The following is a 19598-nucleotide window of genomic DNA, read 5'->3' on the forward strand; positions in this document are numbered from 1 at the left end:
TCCAGACTAGACCAGATTATTATTACTATTTTGTAATGCAAAGCGAGGCTTTTGTTAGTGTTAATTTATTTAAAATCTCTACTTGGTCTATAAAAATAGCAAATATTTAATTTTGTAGAATAATATTTAGTATACGTATATCACAGATTTAAAATATACCTGTATTCTTATTTATCACAGTTTTATATATTTTGTTGATATGCATGTATGTACGAGGAGGGCATTTCTTGTAATTCTTATAGGGGAAGGTTAGTTATATTTATCATTAAAAATATTGTTGGGGACGACCATATTGTTTATTGTATTATAGAATACCGATTGACATTTACTACGAGCAATTATAGTTCTATACAGAAGCACAATCAACTAAGACAGTTAGTAATATAAAGATAATAGAAAATAAAAAAAATATTAACAAAAATTACAAGTACAAGTATAAAGTACAAATATATTACATGTACTGATGGTGTGTAATTGATATTATTTTAAATTTTACAGAATTTTATCGCAAATTTACCTTTTATTTATTATGTTTATTACTTTATTTTTTATTTTTACTGTATTTATTTAAAATGTTTTTATAATATATAATGTAATGTAATTATAATATATAATGTTTCGAAGTGGTTACTTCCGCATTCTCAATATACGTTATTGGGTACCAAAACAAAATAGTTACCAAGTTGTCTGTTATCTGTATGAAATTAAACGTAATTAAAGTTATATTAATCCTAATACATTAGTTAGTAAGCCACGACAGAACCTTTTGTATACGATAGAAACAGTCGAGAAACACTTGACAGTAGAGGGCGATATTTTCATGTAAATAGCAATAGTACTAGATAATATATATAATAATATGTTTACGAACTGTCACCATCATCATCATATCAGCCGTTGTTTGTTCTTTATACTCGTCATTTCATCTAGTGGTTTCGTCCTTCACTACGTGTGCCTGTACGCGGTCTCCACTCAAAAACTTTTCTTCGTCATTGCAGTTTGCTTAATAACAAGCTCTTCTTTTACAACTTTAACTAACGCAAAATTAATACGGTATTAAAGAATATCAGATAAATAGATAACCTCTTCTACGAGTTGCTTAAAATAATTTTTATATGCTTATTCGTTCAGCGATACATGTGTTATGACTTATTTGAAACCAAACAGTAGATATAATTTAGAAAAACAAAAAAGTTTCAATAACTTGAAATTGAACTTTCTATATCAAACAATGTACTCGTATTTAGGAAAAATATCTAATTATAACTTGCACGACTTAACTACATGTCAAGGTTGAACTTGCATTAAATAAAATACCAGTTTCATATTATATTGGTATGTATGTGTATACCGACTGGTTTCAATTTTATTACGAAAAACGATCTGGCTATAAGTTTAACTACGTCAGTATAAAAAGATAAAAGGTACAGTACTTAATTACTAGTTACTATTTGTCATTCAAGAAGTAAACTACACAAATAAAATGTATTCTAAAGTAAGTTATTGGAAAATAAGATTATATAGCCATTTCATTAAATATAAAAAAAGAAACTGTGGGCTTTTCTCGTATGAAATAAAATAGAAAACGGATATTAAAAGATACTGTTCATCTGTGCATTAACTTTTACTGAAATCCTTTGAGTCGTTTAGATTTGATGAAGTAACAAATTAACTAGTATTTTTACAAACTTTTAAGCTTAAAATGCCAATAAGATTAAGTTTAAGATTATTACATTGTTTAAATATTCATTATTCTGATTTAATTTTTTAATCCATAATTTTAATAATCAATAAATTTAATAACATAAAAATCAACATCAATCTCGATAAAATTAATCTAAAATTCAGAACATATAAACAAAAATTACAATCAAAATGCAAACCTCTCCTCCTCCTGCTATTTGAATTTAGTTGAAAATGAAATATTTAAAATTGTTTGTATAAAGTGCAATAATTAGTGAAACTTATTTTATTCAGATTTTTGTGGTTGCTGCTCTACTCGTGGCCGCGACGGCACGGCCGCAAGAAAGTCACGGCCACGGTCACGGGCACGCTTACTCGTCGCAGAGTATCGTGCTGCATCAGAGCCACGGTCACGAATCACAGCACGTACCTATACACCATGAAGTGAAGCCTGTTGTGCTCGTCCACCAGCCTGTACAGCATCACGAAACTCCTAAACACGAGGAACACCACGTAGATTATTATGTACGTAAGATTTTATTTATAAATACGTTTAGTAATTTAAATTAATTAATACGTATGAAATTTCTGGTTAAAAGGTGTAATCTTTTTACGTCAAATCGTCAAATTGATTGAGCAGTTAAAGTGTTAAGCTGTAACAAATAGACTTTTACATTTTCATGTAAATTAATACATAAGTAAGGATTAACTACGTATCGAATTAAGGAGAGAGAGTGAGTGAAAAAGTAATGAGTAATTATTCAAATAGATGAAATGTATTATGTCTATATATATTTGTAATTTAGTATTATTACATTTTACTAGGCTATCCCCAAATACACGTACGAGTATAAAATCGAGGACCCGCACACGGGCGACAACAAGTACCAGCACGAGACGCGCGACGGCGACGTCGTCAAGGGCGTGTACAGTCTGCACGAGGCGGACGGCACCATCAGGATCGTCGAGTACACCGCTGACAAGCATAATGGGTATATCTGTAGTCAATAAAATAAGACAAGTAGATGTAGCTGAGCAAAAAAGCAGCGATTTTTATCACGACTAAATTAGTCTGGGTCTAATACGGGAGCATATTCATTCATATCGCAAAGAATCATAAAAAACGGTATTACCTAGACTATATAATCATTTTAGTCGTTAACCGTCCACTGCTGGACATAAGTCTTCTTCATAAGGGGAGTTTTTCTAAAAGTTTCCACGCTTGGGTGGCAGGTTGGCAACCGTAGTTAGGCTTTTAGAGATGTTTTAATAGGGATGCTCATGCTTCTACCATTAAGTTCCTTTAGTCGCTTTTTATGACACCCACGGGAAAAAGGGGTAGCGTATTTTATGTCGGGGCTAGGGGATTATATAATATGGTTCATCAAAGGAGGTGTAGACAAATTTCTTAAAGAGCAACAACGTGCACATGGTACAACTAGTTGTTATATACAGACGACAAAACTTGTTACTATTACACGGACTGCATGCTTGTTTGTATGCCAAATCATTGTCTTAAAATATTGTTAAATTCAGTAACATTAAGAACTGTCTCCTTTTTTTAAATCGGTTAATAAAGTTTAAACATTTTTTCTTTTTATATCATCATCATATCAGCTTTTAATTGCCCACTGCTAAACATAAGCCTTCTCTTTAGGGGAGTTTACCAGTAGTTGCCACGTTTGACAGGTGGATTGGTAACCACAGTTAGGCTTTGGAGATGTTTTAAAACCCTGCTGCCCATTTCTCGCTCTCTCTTAGTCGCTCCTTACGACACCCACGAAAAAGCAAGGGGCCACCCTTATTATTAGGCCATTTTATATACATGCTATAAAAATATTACTTCTTTTTCAGATTCAATGCCATCGTAAGACGAGAAGGTCATGCCAAACACATCGTGCCGGAACATCATCACTAGAAATGTACATAATATTTGTCATCGTTACGCTTTTATGATAATTAATTGTTATTGATTGTTAAGAATTGTACATATTGTTAATTATAGAATAAAAATATATTTTCAAATTGTAACTTCTATCTCCGTAAAACCTCAGAAATAAGTCAGATTTTCAACATTTACAAGTATAACATGATTAGAAGAATTCTATAACAGGATATGTCCACACTTCTTTTAGTAGTAGTAATAACCAATTGCTATAAAACAGAGGTTGCATTTTCTCAAAGACAATAGAAACATTATATAAAACTAACTGCGAGTCAGTTTTATATACTTATTTTTTCTATTGTTACTGTAAATTAGTTACAAAAAGTTAGTTACCGAACTTTCATATGAAAATGAAATAGTAGTCGATTATAAATATACAGTACAATACAATAAATTAAAAATTATTATCCAACCACCTATATTGAAAATTTTGCCCAAAAGACCATTTAAGAATGACAAAAAATTATAAGCCTTGATAGGATGGCCTGCTAAGATAATATAGGAGCTTCAAAAATGTTTTTCTGTATGCAAATAATAGCCACATAATTCCAGAAACCTACGATGGTAATTTTATGCTGGTACAAAGTAAGTACAGTGTAAAAAGACGGAATGATGGTCTCAGAAATGTTATAGGGAATACTTTGAGAAGAAATTTAGGGATCCTAATGGTGGCTGATATATGGGTTGAAGTAATTATGTGATAGAGTAATTTGATGTGAGGAACTTATTCGTAATACTACTCTTTCTTCACCTCTATGTAGATTTAGTTGACCATAATGGTATCAATCTATATAGTAGGCTAATTTATTTTATAATTATATTTATAATTAATTTATAAAATAAAAATTTCAATTTAATATCATAGTGATATCTGTATTATGAGGACCGATATTAATAAAATTTCTAATAAGTTAAAATTATTATAAATTTAGTTCATGATAGACCACAAAACGGGAATGAAAAATGGCGCTTCAGAAACGGCCTCATTGTCTTTATCTAACCTAAAATTATCTAAATAAGTTATTTTGATAAAACTAGAAAGGGTTACCATAATAGATCTATCTTAAGTCAATAAATATTACGTTTAAGAGGATATTTTGGTACACTGATGAGAGAGCAATCCATTAAATCATAGTTCCCTTTTCACACTCTACTAAAACAGAATGCTTTTTAAACTTATTCATGACTAGCAATCTGCTCTGAATTCACACAGGTAGATAGACAGAAAGTTAAATTAGTATTTTGTTTTAGTTTTAATAATTGATACCCCCCATGCGTTGCCATTCCTGAGGACTCAGGTGTTATTCCTCTGTACCAAGTAAATTCACGCCATATCCCACCCTTCAAACCGAAACACAACCATGCAAACTTAATTGCTTTACGGTTGAAACACGAATGGGACAGAGGTAACCAAGCAATCGATTTCTGTACAAAGTCTACCTCTGTTACATTATCATTCAGAAACCACGTAGTTTTATATTAATACTAAATACTTTTATTAGACTACTATTTGTAAAATTTTAATTGGAGAGTAAACAATAAATAAATATAGTCTATGTTACTAACTGATAAAATAGCTATCTATAGGTGAAAGAATTTTTAAAATCGGTTGAATATTTATTAAGTATTATTTATCCATTACAAAAAAAAGAAACAAACATCCAAAAATCATATATTTTGTCTCTATCAACTGACTTTAAAAAGAAGGAGATTCACAATTCGCCTGTATTGTTTTGTTTGTTACCTTAAAACTTTGTTAGTTGTAAATTTATTTGGAAAATTCTCTTTTATCTGAAAGACTAAATAAATATTTTTTCTCCAATTGAAGTTGTTATTTTTTTTTTTTGTCAAACAATCTTAATTATAATATATAATAGGTATAGATTGCTATCAATGAGGATCGATACTATAATAGAATAATTTACTATACTATAATGGACGTTTAAAAGATCTAAAATTAAGTTGTTACTTCTTACTATAATTAATATTCATGAATATTGTCGTATAAAGATTTTTTGAGTTGTTTGATCGAGTACATAATTACTATAAGCAATACATTTAAATGCCACTTAAAATGTTTTCACTTCAATTAGATCTTATATGGGGTTGGTAGATGGAAACTGTAGATTTATGATAATATAATTCATATTATACGCGTATATTATATACAGATTAGTGGCTCGTCTCGGGTTCACTCGGGTACTCGAACTCTAAAACAGCAGATTCAAATATGAAGTTTTAACATAAAAGCTAGTCAGTCAGAACTTATCATTTGCTTTATCATTATTAAGCTGAAATAATGACTATACTTGTGTAGTAAATTGTTTGTACGTAGGAAATGAAAATAAAAAACAATTTTAGAAAATTACAAAAGGTGTTAAGTATATATAAGAAATCAATTAATTTGTAAAAATTGAAATTTAGGCTGACTGTTTTCATGAGAAGTACATAATTCGACATTTAGTATTTAGACTCCTGGATTAAAATTATGAAAAACTTATTTTTGGATATTTTAACTTCTTATTTTATAAAAATTGGAAAGAAACTGTAAGGAGAGAAATTTTTATTTAGGTACATTCTTCTCGTAAAAAGTTCATAAGACTTCAGTGCACCAAGGTTATACGTTACATTACGTAACTGTATTGAATTCATGTGTGAATGAACTAGTTTGGTTTTGGTGTCATATTAAATTATTTCTTTTTATTTTGTGTATAAAAGGGTACTTGCATACAATTAAAATATCAGTTACTGTTTATTCTTTGTAGTGAAAATACATATATTAATAAAATTAAAAATGTATTCTAAGGTAGTAATACGTTTATTTTAATGTGTAAGAAATTCCACAGATACTAATTTCGCTATATTTTATTTACTTACTTAATTTATTTATTTACTTTACCAGAAGGAGACTTTGTATAAAAGTTGTTTGCTTGGGTACCTCTGTCCTATTCGTGGTTCAACCCTGAAACGGTTGTGTTTGCATGGTTGTGTTTCAGTTTAAAGAGTAGGCGTATGGCAGTAAATTTACAGGATATAGAGGCATAATACCTTAGTTCTCAGGAATGGCAACGGATGGGGGATGTCAGGGGCGAAACGGTATACTTTGTTATGTCTATGGTAATACTCATGTCTTAAGCTACGGTTACCACTTTCCATCAGATGGGTTGTCAGCTTGTTTGCCATTCTAGATTGCATAAAAAAAACTTTGTTATTATTTATTGTAGTTCTAAAATATAGTTTAATTGTATTGGTATATAAAGTATCTTTTTGGAAATATATTTTATGATTTATTAGAGTTTAAAATTTTATTTAAACTTATTTAGTTATATAAACATGATTTAGACAAATATCTAAGTTCCAGAGACTTTCACATACCACAATACAAAAACTGGTTAATAATTTCAGGTTTTGCTAGTTGCTGCTATAATTGGTTCTGCTATAGCAAGACCTCAACATGAGCACGGTCATGGTCACGCATACTCGTCGCAGAGTATCGTACTGCACCAGGCCCAAGGTCATGATTCACACCACAGCGTGCCAGTTCACCACGAAGTGAAGCCCGTCGTGCTTGTTCATCAGCCCGTTCACCATCACGAAGCTCCCAAACATGAGGAACATCATGTTGACTATTATGTAAGAATAAATTAGTTTTATAATAATTGTACTGTTTATTTTATAACAACGTAACATTGCTATTTATATAAGATAATGTATAGATGGCTAATTTTATTACTAATGTATCTACAGGCCATCCCTAAATACGCATACGAGTACAAGATCGAGGACCCGCATACGGGCGACAACAAGTACCAGCACGAGACGCGCGACGGCGACGTCGTCAAGGGCGTGTACAGTCTGCATGAAGCGGACGGAACTATCAGGATCGTCGAGTACACAGCTGACAAGCACAGCGGGTAAACATCATCTCAGCCATTATCTGTCCACTGTTGAACATAGGCCTCCCCCATAGACTGCCATAAGGAACGGTTCTGAGCCACCTGCATCCACTGCATTCACTCTACTTATATGACCAGTCCATTGCCACTTCAGCTTGTTTATTCTTTAGGTAATGTCGGTTACTTTAGTTTTTATGCGGATATCCTTGTTTGGGATTCTGTCACTCAAAGAAATTCGTGCAAAGATAGCCCTATTTATAGCTCGCTGAGTAATTAGAAGCTTTTGCATATGGGCAACCATGTAGGGCCATGTTTCGGTTCCATAAGTCATCTCTGGCAACACGCACTTTCGTTTTTAAACTTTGGGAGTAACACAATATCAATTAAATATTGATAACTTATTTAATAATAATATTCATGGGAACATAATAGATTAATAAAATAAAATCAATTAAAATGATTTTAAATTAATTAGTTTAATTTATTATTGTATAATATTAATTACATACTTTTTTACTGTCTTTTCAGATTCAACGCCGTTGTAAAGCGAGAAGGTCATGCCCAACATATTATACCCGTACATCATCACCACCAATAAAACTGCGATACTAATAGACATTTAGGATAATGTTATTATTACTTGTTTTTTTGTTATTGTAAATTTATTTATATGTTAAATAAATATGTTATTCAGAATTCAATATTTTATTAACTTTAATACAAAATATAAGAATTTGTATGAATTATATCATAAAATGATAGAGCACGTAGAAATACTATGCTATTTCTATAGTAGAAATGTGCCTGAGTTTGATTAAATGTTACTAAACTACATATGTACATATATAACTGAAATTATTTAAATGAACTCACATAGATAAAATACTGGTATAAGTTCTATTTGAAATATATTTATTACAGTAAAAATTATTCTGATCTTCATTGCTACTGAACTAAATTAGGATACTTTTTATTGTAATTCTTGTAAAAAAAAAAATAGCAGAATTTGATCAATAAATATATTAAAATTGATATTTGCTATTTTTTTTGTAAATAATCATAGGATAAAAAATGTCCACTTAGAGGATATTTTGAAGAAATTTGATGCGCAGGTTGAGTATCAATCCTTTTTTTTCAAAATAGATTGTGATCTGATTCATCTGATTTAGATGTTCGTTACATGTATATATACAATACATTTAGGAACAGTACGCATCTTATCTTATATTCGCATATGGGATCAGCTAAGCTGTTGCACGTCGACCCATCGGGATCTTTTGTGTTTCTCCCTGCTTTATACCATCATTTCATAGATCCTTTATATTACCTTAACGATAACCCGCGGTTTAAGATATCTGTAGTCCCCTGGCTTTGGATAAGCCGTTCCCAGTAGCCTCATGCGCATGCTCGCTAACGAATCACAGTTGCACATCAAGTGTTCCATGGATTCCGATTTTTCCCCGCACAGTCTGCACAGTGTGTCCGAAGATATACCCATCTTGTGTAGTATATGCCTTATTGGCATATGTCCAGTTAAGGCACCCATAATGAGTCTTACCTGTTGTCTGCCACCGCTGTAGAAAAGTTTATCCCATTCTTCAACATTGTCATTTAAGAACTTTTTAGAATGTTTAAGACCTTTCAAAGTCCTCCATTCCTTTTGCTGTTTTTTCCTCACATACTCCTCAAGGGCAGAGTTAACAACACTTGATGCAAACAGTACGCATAATATGCATTGTTCGCAAATGTATATTACGTTAAAATAAAAAATAAAAAGAAAATCATAGGTGTAACAATAAATCTGAACAAAGATATAATATGAAAGTGAAATGTTTTTTAATGAATAAATTTTTGAAAATTTCATGTATGAATCTTTGTAAGATGAAATATACCTAATACTAATAGTGTTTCTACTATCCCTTTCCTGGGGTCATAAGAAGCGATTAAGACAGGGCGAAGAATGGGTAGCAGCGTCACTCTTAAAATATCTCTAAAGCCTAACTGCGGTATCCAATTTGCCTGCCAAATGTGGTAACTACAGGTAAAACCTCCTAAGGGGAAGGCTTATATTCAGTAGTGGATAATTAAAGGCTGATACGATAATGATGATTATTTCTAATAGAAGCATTTTTAAGAAGAGATTAGGCAAAGTGTACGTATATAAATGTAAGTAAACATATAGGTACTTTGTTTGCGTCTATTTAGAGATAGTCCATAGCATTTTAAGAAATTTATTCAGAGCTTTTATATAAAGGCAGGATCGATTATAAATCGATTCTATTTTTTACATTGATCTTAATTATTGAAACTATAAAAATGACTAAGATTGGAGTTTTAGAAATGTAAAAAACACTAAGATTTTTCTTTAAAACTGATTCATAGATAAAGGATCTGTCCTCTTAAATGATTAAATATGACCTATATAGATTGGCCACTATAAAAAAAAAAAATAAAAAAACAACATTTTAAACTTTAAAATTTTATTGCATGTTTAATGAATTTTAAAAACGGTAGTTAGATAACTTTTTGCTTAAAAAATTTAACTGTCCAATTTAATATACACAAGAGGAGAGTCAATATAATACATTTCGTTATCGTGCTTATATAGCAGATTACTACAAACCATACCTACATTATTTTGTATATTACATACTGTAGAATGGGTTAGAAAAGTTGGAATAACTTTTCGCAGTCAAGTTCAGTAAAATACTTGTGATAGATCTCCAATGTATTTTTTTGTATTAAAATATTATTTTAATACAAAATAATTATTAATATCTTAATACAATATTATTATTTATATCTGACATTTATTTTATACTTTCGTTGTACTAAATTGGTTGAAGTTTGTTTTAGTTGTGTCGTATTTATCCCACTAATATTATAAATGTAACAGTTTGTAAGGATGTTTATATGTCTATAACTCAATTAAAGTAGTATACAAGCTTAACACATAGGATACTCTATATTATACCGATGCACGCGGGTAAAGCCGCTAGAAACAGCTAGTAAATAATAAGTCTAAACTAAAGTACAATTAGTTTTGTTAAAATAAAAGTGAATTCATTTTTAATCAATCCAGATATGATTTCACTGATAATGTAACGAGATCTTATAAGTGGAAATGAATTGTTTTAAATAACATTTGATAATTTTTAAGTGACTTTGAAATAAGAACAGATTTCTTATGATATGATAATGAATAAATGTTCATTTACAAGAAAAATGGTAAATATACAAATAAATAAATAAAAAATAAAAAATAAATGTTACCAATAGGTCTACAGATTTCACCATAATTAGGCATAAAAAATATATAATAGGTATGTTCCTTCAGATTCATGTTAGGCCTATACTTTTGCTGAACGAAAGAGCTATTTTTGTGTGCGGTTCAAAATATTGTTTTTTCGAAGCAGTCTATTTATATCTATTTACTTGATTCTAATATTTTCAATTTAAAATATATTTATGAAACATGCATTCATCAGAAAGATTTATCACTTTGATGTCGATCTTTTTTAAGATAAGCTTACGTGTTAACAAAACGCATATCAAGTTATTACTTTCAAGAAGAAAGGTGGGCGTGACTATAATGGAATGCAATAACGAACTTAGTCAAGGTCGCATACACTTTCATGTCACCCAATTTTTGAGAACTGGTTAGGCTTTTTTTAAAGCAATTAAATTAAATGTAACTATTTATTTTATCACTTAGGTTGTATAAAAAGAACACCAAACAAGTCTATGTTATCAGTTACCATTTACTATTCCAAGTGAATACAACAATTCAATATGCAAGCTAAGGTACTATTTATTGGAATTGTTTTAAATAAATATTTATATCTAAAAGAATAATAAAAAAAGTTTTATAGATACTGAAAATTTTAAAAAGCATTAAATATATAGTTTTAAAAAGTATTAGTTTAGTGGTTTTGTTAAATAATTATATTGAACTTTTGATTACCGAAGCTTATTATTTGAAAATAATAATAAAATTAATAAATTTAATAGCCTATTAAAATATTTCTATTAATTTTACATAATAACATAAAGTTTTTTTTTTTTAATAAAAACATTACCCGTCATACAAGGTCTGTCTAACATAAAACATTGAATTCACTCGTTTAGCAAAGTACAAAATGTTTAAGAAAAGTTTCTTTTTGTATTGTTATATATTAATTATCAAAATTATATTAAGATTTTCAAACAGCCTTCGTCAATTAAGAGAATTAGTTTCAATATTGAGCAGCCTCACAATGCATTTATAATAAGCACATTTATAATTACGAATTTAGAATACATTTTATTTCCGAAATATAGATCGTAATTATTGCTGTTGCTTTTGCTGTCGTCACCGCACGACCACAAGACGGCCATGGTCATGGTCATGCCTATTCATCACAAAGCATCGTGTTGCATCAAAGCGGTCATGAAATTCAGCATGTACCCGTACACCATGAAGTCAAACCTGTTGTGCTTGTTCATCAGCCCGTTCACCATCAGGAAGCTCCCAAACATGAGGAAAATCATGTAGATTACTATGTAAGTATTCATAATTTCTGAGTAAAATAATTGTTACGAATGTTGGTAAGGGGCTTTTAGATAAACACCACAATGGGTACAATAAAAAAATATTTGCTTATATTATATGTCAATTGTTTACTACAGGCCATCCCTAAATACGCATACGAGTACAAGATCGAGGACCCGCACACGGGCGACAACAAGTATCAGCACGAGACGCGCGACGGCGACGTCGTGAAGGGCGTGTACAGTCTGCACGAGCCCGACGGTACTGTCAGGATCGTGGAGTACCACGCTGACAAGCATAACGGGTATATATTTACATATACTTTTTAAGATACTTTTACACTTATTTCGAATTTTTTTAACAGTCTCATTTTTAATTATATTCTTATCAAGTAGACATTTTTCTCCTGAGCCACTATTTTTTAAGTTTAATTATAACACGTACAAATTTAACAAATCAAATTAAAGTTATTGTATATATCTCTAATATTCATATTTTTTGCAAAATAACACAGTATTATATATGGACTTTCATGATTTTTGTTACAATATAATTATTTATCTATACTATTAAAACAGCAGTGCAATTTCTGAAATAAAATATTAATGTTCACAGATGAGCTTAACAGTCAACTCTGTCAATTTACAATATTATAAACTTGAAGGCGAAAATATATTGTTATTTTTACTATTAGAAAAATCTCTGCTAAGGGTTTACAGTAAAAACACTTTACGAAAAAAAGATAACTGATACGGCAATCACATTTGGAAATAATAAATTTGCTCGAAATACTAAGTCAGGATAAATCTTTTAGAAATCATGTAATAGGCTCTTTACAACTTAGAAATAATAATTATTATATGAGTTAATTAATATTAATATATTTTGTTACAGTTTTAACGCAGTCGTGAAACGAGAAGGTCATGCCAAACACATCATTCCTGAACAACATCACATTTAAATTTGATCTTTAGTATAGAAAAACAATTGTTAATTTAAACTCTGTTATGTTTAATGTTGTAAATATACGTAGATAAAATCATTAAAACGCAATAATAAGTAATTAAATATGCTTATTTATTTAAAGTTCCCACTACTATTGTAATAATGAACGTTCGTGTAAATATTTTGATCTTTAGTTAATTACAATAAAATTATTCGAAATTATAATTTTCTAAATTGTAGTTGATGATGATGCAAAAAATGTCCATATAATGAAAATACAAATCGAGTTATAAGCATTTTTATTGATGGTTGTAAAAACTTTATTTATTGTGTTATTTTATTAATTATTAGTAGAATAATTAGTAATTATTCTTAAATATTTCTTTAAGAAAATCGAGTGAATTACTTACTTGATTGTTTGAAAGAGAAATACTCATAACTCAGTTTATACCTTTCATCACTGGACGTTCGCTGCATATGTATGCAGAGATCGTCTAGTAAAGAATTAACTAAAATTAAAAATCTAAACAGAATTTAGTTAGGTTCTGTTAAGACTTTTAATTTTAGATAATATCAATGTAAGTACTAGAACTGAATAAAGAAATAATAGAAACTGTTTAAAGGAAAGTGATATAATCATAATACTACGTTTAAATAATAATAATACATTAAGACAGAATGGCGTAGAAAAATACAACAATATTAATAAAAAAAAAAAGAAATACAATAAAATAATAATTCAGTCTAATGATGATGATGATGTTTATGATGCGGCACTAAATGATGTGTGCCATGCTTGATGGTAGCATGGAATCTGAAAATTAAGACATAATATTTTTTTTTTTATAAAATAATAATATAATATTTTTTTACTAATATTGGTAACATTATCCATACTAATATTATAAATATGAAAGATTTGTTTAATTATTTGTAACGGATAAATTAAAAAAAACTACTCTACTTCGAAAAGTTCACCCTTGCGAAGCCAGGAGGGATCACTAGTAATAAATATCTTAATAACTACAATAAATCATATTTTATGCTAGTTATGTTCCACGAAAAAAAAGTACATAAACTATCCAATGAACTAAATTAAGATAATATATCTTAATTATACATGTGTATTATTTATTTATTCTTTATTGCATTATTTAAACAATAATGCAAACGTAAATATATATTACACTTATGGAGTATAAAAGGCGGTCTTATCTCTACTGAATGTACGTGTGCTAAATTTTATTCAAATCTGTTCAGTAATTTTTGCATGAAAGAGTAAAAAATATCCATCTATCGTTACAAATTTTCTCACTATTAATAATACCAGTATTAATAACATTTTACATTTGATAGACTTTGTACATAAGTTATCGGTATTAGTACCTCTGTCCTACTAATGTTTCCGCCATCATGTAGCATGTACGAGTACATTTCAGTTTGAAAGGCGGTGCATAACTATTCATTTATAGAATATAGGGGCATAATACCTTTATCCCCAGGAATAGCAATGCTTTAGAGATACTTTCTATAAGATAGGCCGTAAGATCGTTTGCAATAAATTTTTTAAAGCAATACTTATGAATTACTTACCCACTATGATGATCACCATGGTAATGAACAGTCATTTCGGAGCCATCAGGTTGCTTCAATGAATAGGAACCGGTTACGTGGTCACCATCACGGGTCTCGTGCTGGCTTTTGTGGTCACCGGTGTGAGGATCCGATACTTTGTATTCAAACTCGTATTTAGGATGTGCCTGAGAAAATATAATGATGTGTGTAAATTAAAAAAAAAGATTTTTGCTCTGATAACAGTAATACTTAGAATTTGCAAGGTACAGAGGAATAACAGTCTTCAGGAATGGCAACGCATGGGAGATGCCATGTCTACAATCGACGGTTACCACTTTTCATCAGGTGGGCCGTCAGCTTGTTTGCCATTCTAAGTTGTACAAAAAACACATGATTTTTGGCATGACCCAAACGATTAAATAACAAAATATGTCACATTATTCTGTCCAACTGTGATTATTGGGCAACTGGTAGGAAAGTTCTTTAAACTGTATGATTACTTTTATATGTCGATACTAGACACATACATATATCTAATATTAATATGTAATATAGAATTAATAATTATTGTTGAAAACCATACCTAAAAGTTAGTTATTGTTTTTAATTTTATTTTTATATTAGTGAGTAGGTGTATATTTAGGTAGGTATTAATAATTTATTACAAGTAATAAATTACTTTTTTGATAGCTTTTTCACATCGTTTGATTTTATGAATTGATTATTTTTTTATTTTAAACTTTTACATTATTTATACATATTTAAATACAACATATATATTGAAACGTCGGCACTATAATCAGGTATGTGGGTACTATTTATTGTCACGTTAAGTCTCGATCCTGAATTTAAATATCAAGATTTTTTTTGTTTTATTACAACTATAGTCGCAGAATCCCTACTAATATAATAAATATGAAAATAAGCTTTTTTTGTTTGTTACCTTATGGGGCTTAATCAATTCCTATGAAATTCGGTATGCATATACTATATGAGATGAAAAAGATATGGGTTATTTTTTATCTCGGTCAGTAAATATATCCCGGTCGTGTGGACTAAGTCAGGGGTAAAAACTACTTATATAAATGTATATAGCTCCAGACGACTAAAAAACCCAAGTCATACCAAATACGTCTCAAAACATATTTTACTTTAAATTACAGTCGAACTTCTGGTTACTTTTTCTTGGTATATTTTTTTAATGTAAGTTACAAATTAATCATCACACTTAAAACAGCACTTACATGGTAGTCATGGTGTTCATGTTCATGGTGACCGTGCTGCTCTGTGTCATGATGGTGTCCGGTATGGTGTGATATATGCTGAGATGAGTATGCGTGTCCATGCCCGTGGTGATGCTCTCCTATTATAACAAATAGTAGTAAAATAATAAATAGCCCTGGATATATCCAATTTGGGACAAGAAATTGCAATTTTTTTTATATTATTAGACTTTTTTCCGACATTTTTAATCTATGAAAAAGATGAACAGTTTTATTGGAGAACACCTTTTAAAAACGTTTTTAATACCTTGCATACTTACCATGTTCTCCATCCTGACTATTCATACCATGATGATGTCCGCCGTGATGTGAGATGTGTTGAGATGAGTACGCATGTTCATGATGACCATGATGGTGACCATGTCCATTGTCAAATCCGTTTCCAAAGCCAAATTGAGCGGCAGCTGCAGCTACTAGAGTAGTAAAATATAACATCTAGAAAAGAAAAGAAATTTAACACTACAGTAAGTATAGTAATAGTAAGTATAGTACATTCATTTTGTAATCAAAAAACTTATCAATTCGACAATATAATATTTACAGATATGGAATCTTGTTAACTGTTACCTTATTAATATTAAAACAATAACTCGTTAATTTGAAAAAAAAATTAACATAAGCCTGCTTTAAAGTATCTAAATTAGTAAGTAAATCTTCTTTCGGATAACTCGATTAGATAGCATTCTCTATTATTACTTTATACTCAGCTGTCCAGGTCGTGGGCGTTCTCATTTCAAGTAGGTGTTCAATCAACAAGTGGTACTTTTAGCATTATTATAAAGTATGTACCGATTTGAGTAGTAGCAAATTTATTTCTAATGAGATCTGGCTAAACTCATTTTCGGATGTATTTTATAACGCATTTCGTGCGATAACTAATAAAATAAATAATTAATATTTGTAGCACAATAATTAGTGTGATAAAATTTTAAAATTTAACATTATGAAGTCTTTAATAATTTAAATATATTATTTATATATTTGTGTAAAAATAATTATAGCTTTTGGGGCGTTTCGTCCTTTTTTTCCATCTTCATTTTTTAATAAGAACTGGCGAAATTATAGATAAAAATATAAGGTCTTTAGAAACTATTATTCTATTTAGCTAACAGAACCTCTTAGTTTATAATATACATATTTACCTTAAAGTTCATTTTAGGAGTGAATTTTTTATTATTATTAAAATATGGATATCAAGGCAGTAAATGGTACACAGTTTGAAACAATACTGATACAAATCTATTAATATGTTCGATTTTTATAGTGACAAGGAAAATTATGATTGATTTCACTTTATATTATACCTATTGGTAGTTAAAAAATAAGTGTACCTAAGCAATTTACAACAATTTCGTAAAACAATTTGTTCGTTATGCGTATATTTATAATTGTGTGATTCGGTTATGATTTCAAGGTAAGTTTTGAATTAAAGAAATAAACTTTTTACTAATACATTTTAAAAGTATAATTAGAAACTATTATGATTATACTAGCTTAAATTAAATTAATTAGATTTAAAATTAAAGTTGTCTTATTTATAAATGTATTCTTTTTATTTATTTAAATTAAATAGAATATAAAAGAAAAGAAATAACAAATGCAAATAAAGAGATTCCGGTTATTTCCAGACAGATATGATATTGAAGACTTCAAGTAAAGAACATAATCCTTTTTAAAAGGCCGGCAACACACTCGCAATATCTCTGATATTGCGGGTGCCCATGAGCGGTAATAATAATTTATCATCAGGTGAGCCATGCTTATTTGTCTCCTATGTAGTAAAAAAGTTATAGTATTAACGTTGTTTTTTAGGCAAGTAGAATGATAAAGAAGCAAACGTAGATATGAACAGCACTATGGACACCACAAAATAGGTCATCATCTATATCTATAGGCATATGATACTCCTCATACATTACCATTCCTGAGAACAAACGTATTGTTATGGATTGCGACTGTGCCTCTGAAATTTTCTATGCAAGTATAATTCATTCTATTCGAAAAAAATCATAGGAACTTAAACAGTAATGTAGCGTTTAAAAAGAAGTTTCTCACTTAAATTAAAAGCAAAGTTAACTAGTTTTACAAATGTTTATTCATGTTCCTGTCCATGTAAGTACTTTTTTGGTTACTAGTTCTCTTTTATATTGTTTTTTACTACTTACTATCGCAGACATAGATAATATCACGGTTTTGAGTCCCGAATCTTGACTAAAGCAAAGTTGCTAAAATAGGTATTGCAAAAACAATTGTATATTGTGCAGGTTTCGGCATAGAATAGGTCACTTCTTTCTTTCCCGTGAGTATCGTAAGAGGTGACTAAGGGAGCTTGTGGAGGAGGGATGGATAGCAGTCTTCCTCTTAAAACATCACCAAAATTTAAACTGCGGTTACAAATCCGCCTGCCAAGATTGGCAACTACTGGCAAAATATTTTAAATACACAATCGAGTATTAATGTGATGAAAAAATCTTTACAGTTAAATAGTATTAATAATAACATTAAAAAAGTATTATTGGCGATGTTTCATATGTACGTATGTAGGTACTACTCGTATTTATTTGCAAAGAATTTTCATCGCGTTAAGTCCCGATTATGTATTTAAATATCTTTTTTATACCACTGAGATGGTAAACAAGCATTCGGCCTATCGAATTCGTAAGCGGTTACCGTAGCCTAGAAAATAATATTTAAAATATGTATAAACAACGCGAAAGTTTACTATTAACTAACTACTGGTAAAATCCCCGTTATGGAACCTGTTTGGCTATGTTCAGCAGTGGACAGTTAACGGCTGATATAATAACCCCTTAAATTTATTGTTATATTTCACTTATAAACTTTAAAAAATAATTTACGTATCACAGTTGTTTCACGGCAGCATTATGAATAGACCAGAGGACTATTCGTGTACCCATTCCGACAACCATTCTATAGTTTCCTTCTGGTATTATTTAGTAATTTGGTATTCAGTAAAAACTATGTATCTATACTAATATATGAGTATAGTATAGTGGAAGAGTTTATGTGTTTAAAAGCGGTAATCACTGGAACTATCAGTCGAAAAACAAAAATTCTTTTTGTAAATGATAGACCATTTTTTGAAGAAGATTATAGGCTATTTAATGTTACGATACGATCACGAGCAACGCCGTTAGATATGGCTAGTCATGATACAAAAATAATTTATAACTTTGGTAAACTTACCAGAGGGAGACTTTGTATAAAAGTCGTTTGCTTGGGCACCTCTGTCCCATTCGCGTTTCTACCATGAAGTAGTTGTGTTTGCATGGCTGTGTTTCAATTTGAAGGGTGGGATATGGTAGTGTATTTACAGGGTACAGATCAATAACACCTGAGTCCTCAGGAACGGCAACGCATGGGGGGTATGATGGGCGAAACAGTTTGTTCTGTGGTGTCCATGGTAGTGTTCACGTCTATAGGTGACGTTTACCACTTTCTATCAGGTGGGCTGCCAGCTTGTTTGGTATTGTAAGTTGCATAAAAAAAAATATCTGCCACGAAAATGCATTACCATTTATGGAGTACTAGTATGGAGTATTTAATGAATGCCCTTTATGTTCTAGGCTTTTATGGTATACTTATTCTTTTTAAAATTTTTGATATATAACCGTCTATAATAGAAATGTGCATTCAGCTAATAAATTTTAGAGAAATAGGAACAAATAAATATAGCTTATAAGAGTATTGAATTAATTATAGCGCCTGACAATATATTT

The 19598-nt window shown here is 30.0% G+C and overlaps 3 protein-coding genes across 3 annotated transcripts; 2 read left to right on the forward strand and 1 right to left on the reverse strand.

Annotated features, from left to right (window-relative positions):
- Positions 1 to 1432: 1432 nt before the first annotated feature.
- LOC113511586 (histidine-rich glycoprotein-like) lies at positions 1433 to 8141 on the forward strand. The gene is made up of 8 exons (XM_026895228.3): positions 1433 to 1495; positions 1978 to 2208; positions 2509 to 2675; positions 3538 to 3599; positions 6394 to 6434; positions 7034 to 7261; positions 7376 to 7542; positions 8053 to 8141. Exons 1-8 carry the CDS (start codon positions 1484 to 1486, stop codon positions 8120 to 8122), a joined length of 978 nt encoding a protein of 325 aa, XP_026751029.2. The 5' UTR covers positions 1433 to 1483; the 3' UTR covers positions 8123 to 8141.
- A 3143-nt stretch (positions 8142 to 11284) lies between these two features.
- LOC113511878 (cuticle protein 8-like) lies at positions 11285 to 13103 on the forward strand. Its single transcript, XM_026895603.3, has 4 exons — positions 11285 to 11328; positions 11845 to 12066; positions 12193 to 12359; positions 12950 to 13103. The coding sequence occupies exons 1-4, from the start codon at positions 11317 to 11319 to the stop codon at positions 13014 to 13016; spliced, it is 468 nt and encodes a 155-aa protein (XP_026751404.2). The 5' UTR covers positions 11285 to 11316; the 3' UTR covers positions 13017 to 13103.
- Positions 13104 to 13744: 641 nt separating this feature from the next.
- LOC113511590 (histidine-rich glycoprotein-like) lies at positions 13745 to 16293 on the reverse strand. Its single transcript, XM_052894439.1, has 4 exons — positions 16248 to 16293; positions 15820 to 15935; positions 14594 to 14760; positions 13745 to 13814 (listed from the first exon to the last, which is right to left on the reverse strand). Exons 1-4 carry the CDS (start codon positions 16291 to 16293, stop codon positions 13745 to 13747), a joined length of 399 nt encoding a protein of 132 aa, XP_052750399.1.
- Positions 16294 to 19598: the final 3305 nt, after the last annotated feature.

Source organism: Galleria mellonella, unplaced genomic scaffold, assembly GCF_026898425.1.
Source record: "Galleria mellonella isolate WM207_F2 unplaced genomic scaffold, CSIRO_AGI_GalMel_v1 utg213, whole genome shotgun sequence".
Classification (NCBI taxonomy): Eukaryota; Metazoa; Arthropoda; class Insecta; order Lepidoptera; family Pyralidae; genus Galleria; species Galleria mellonella.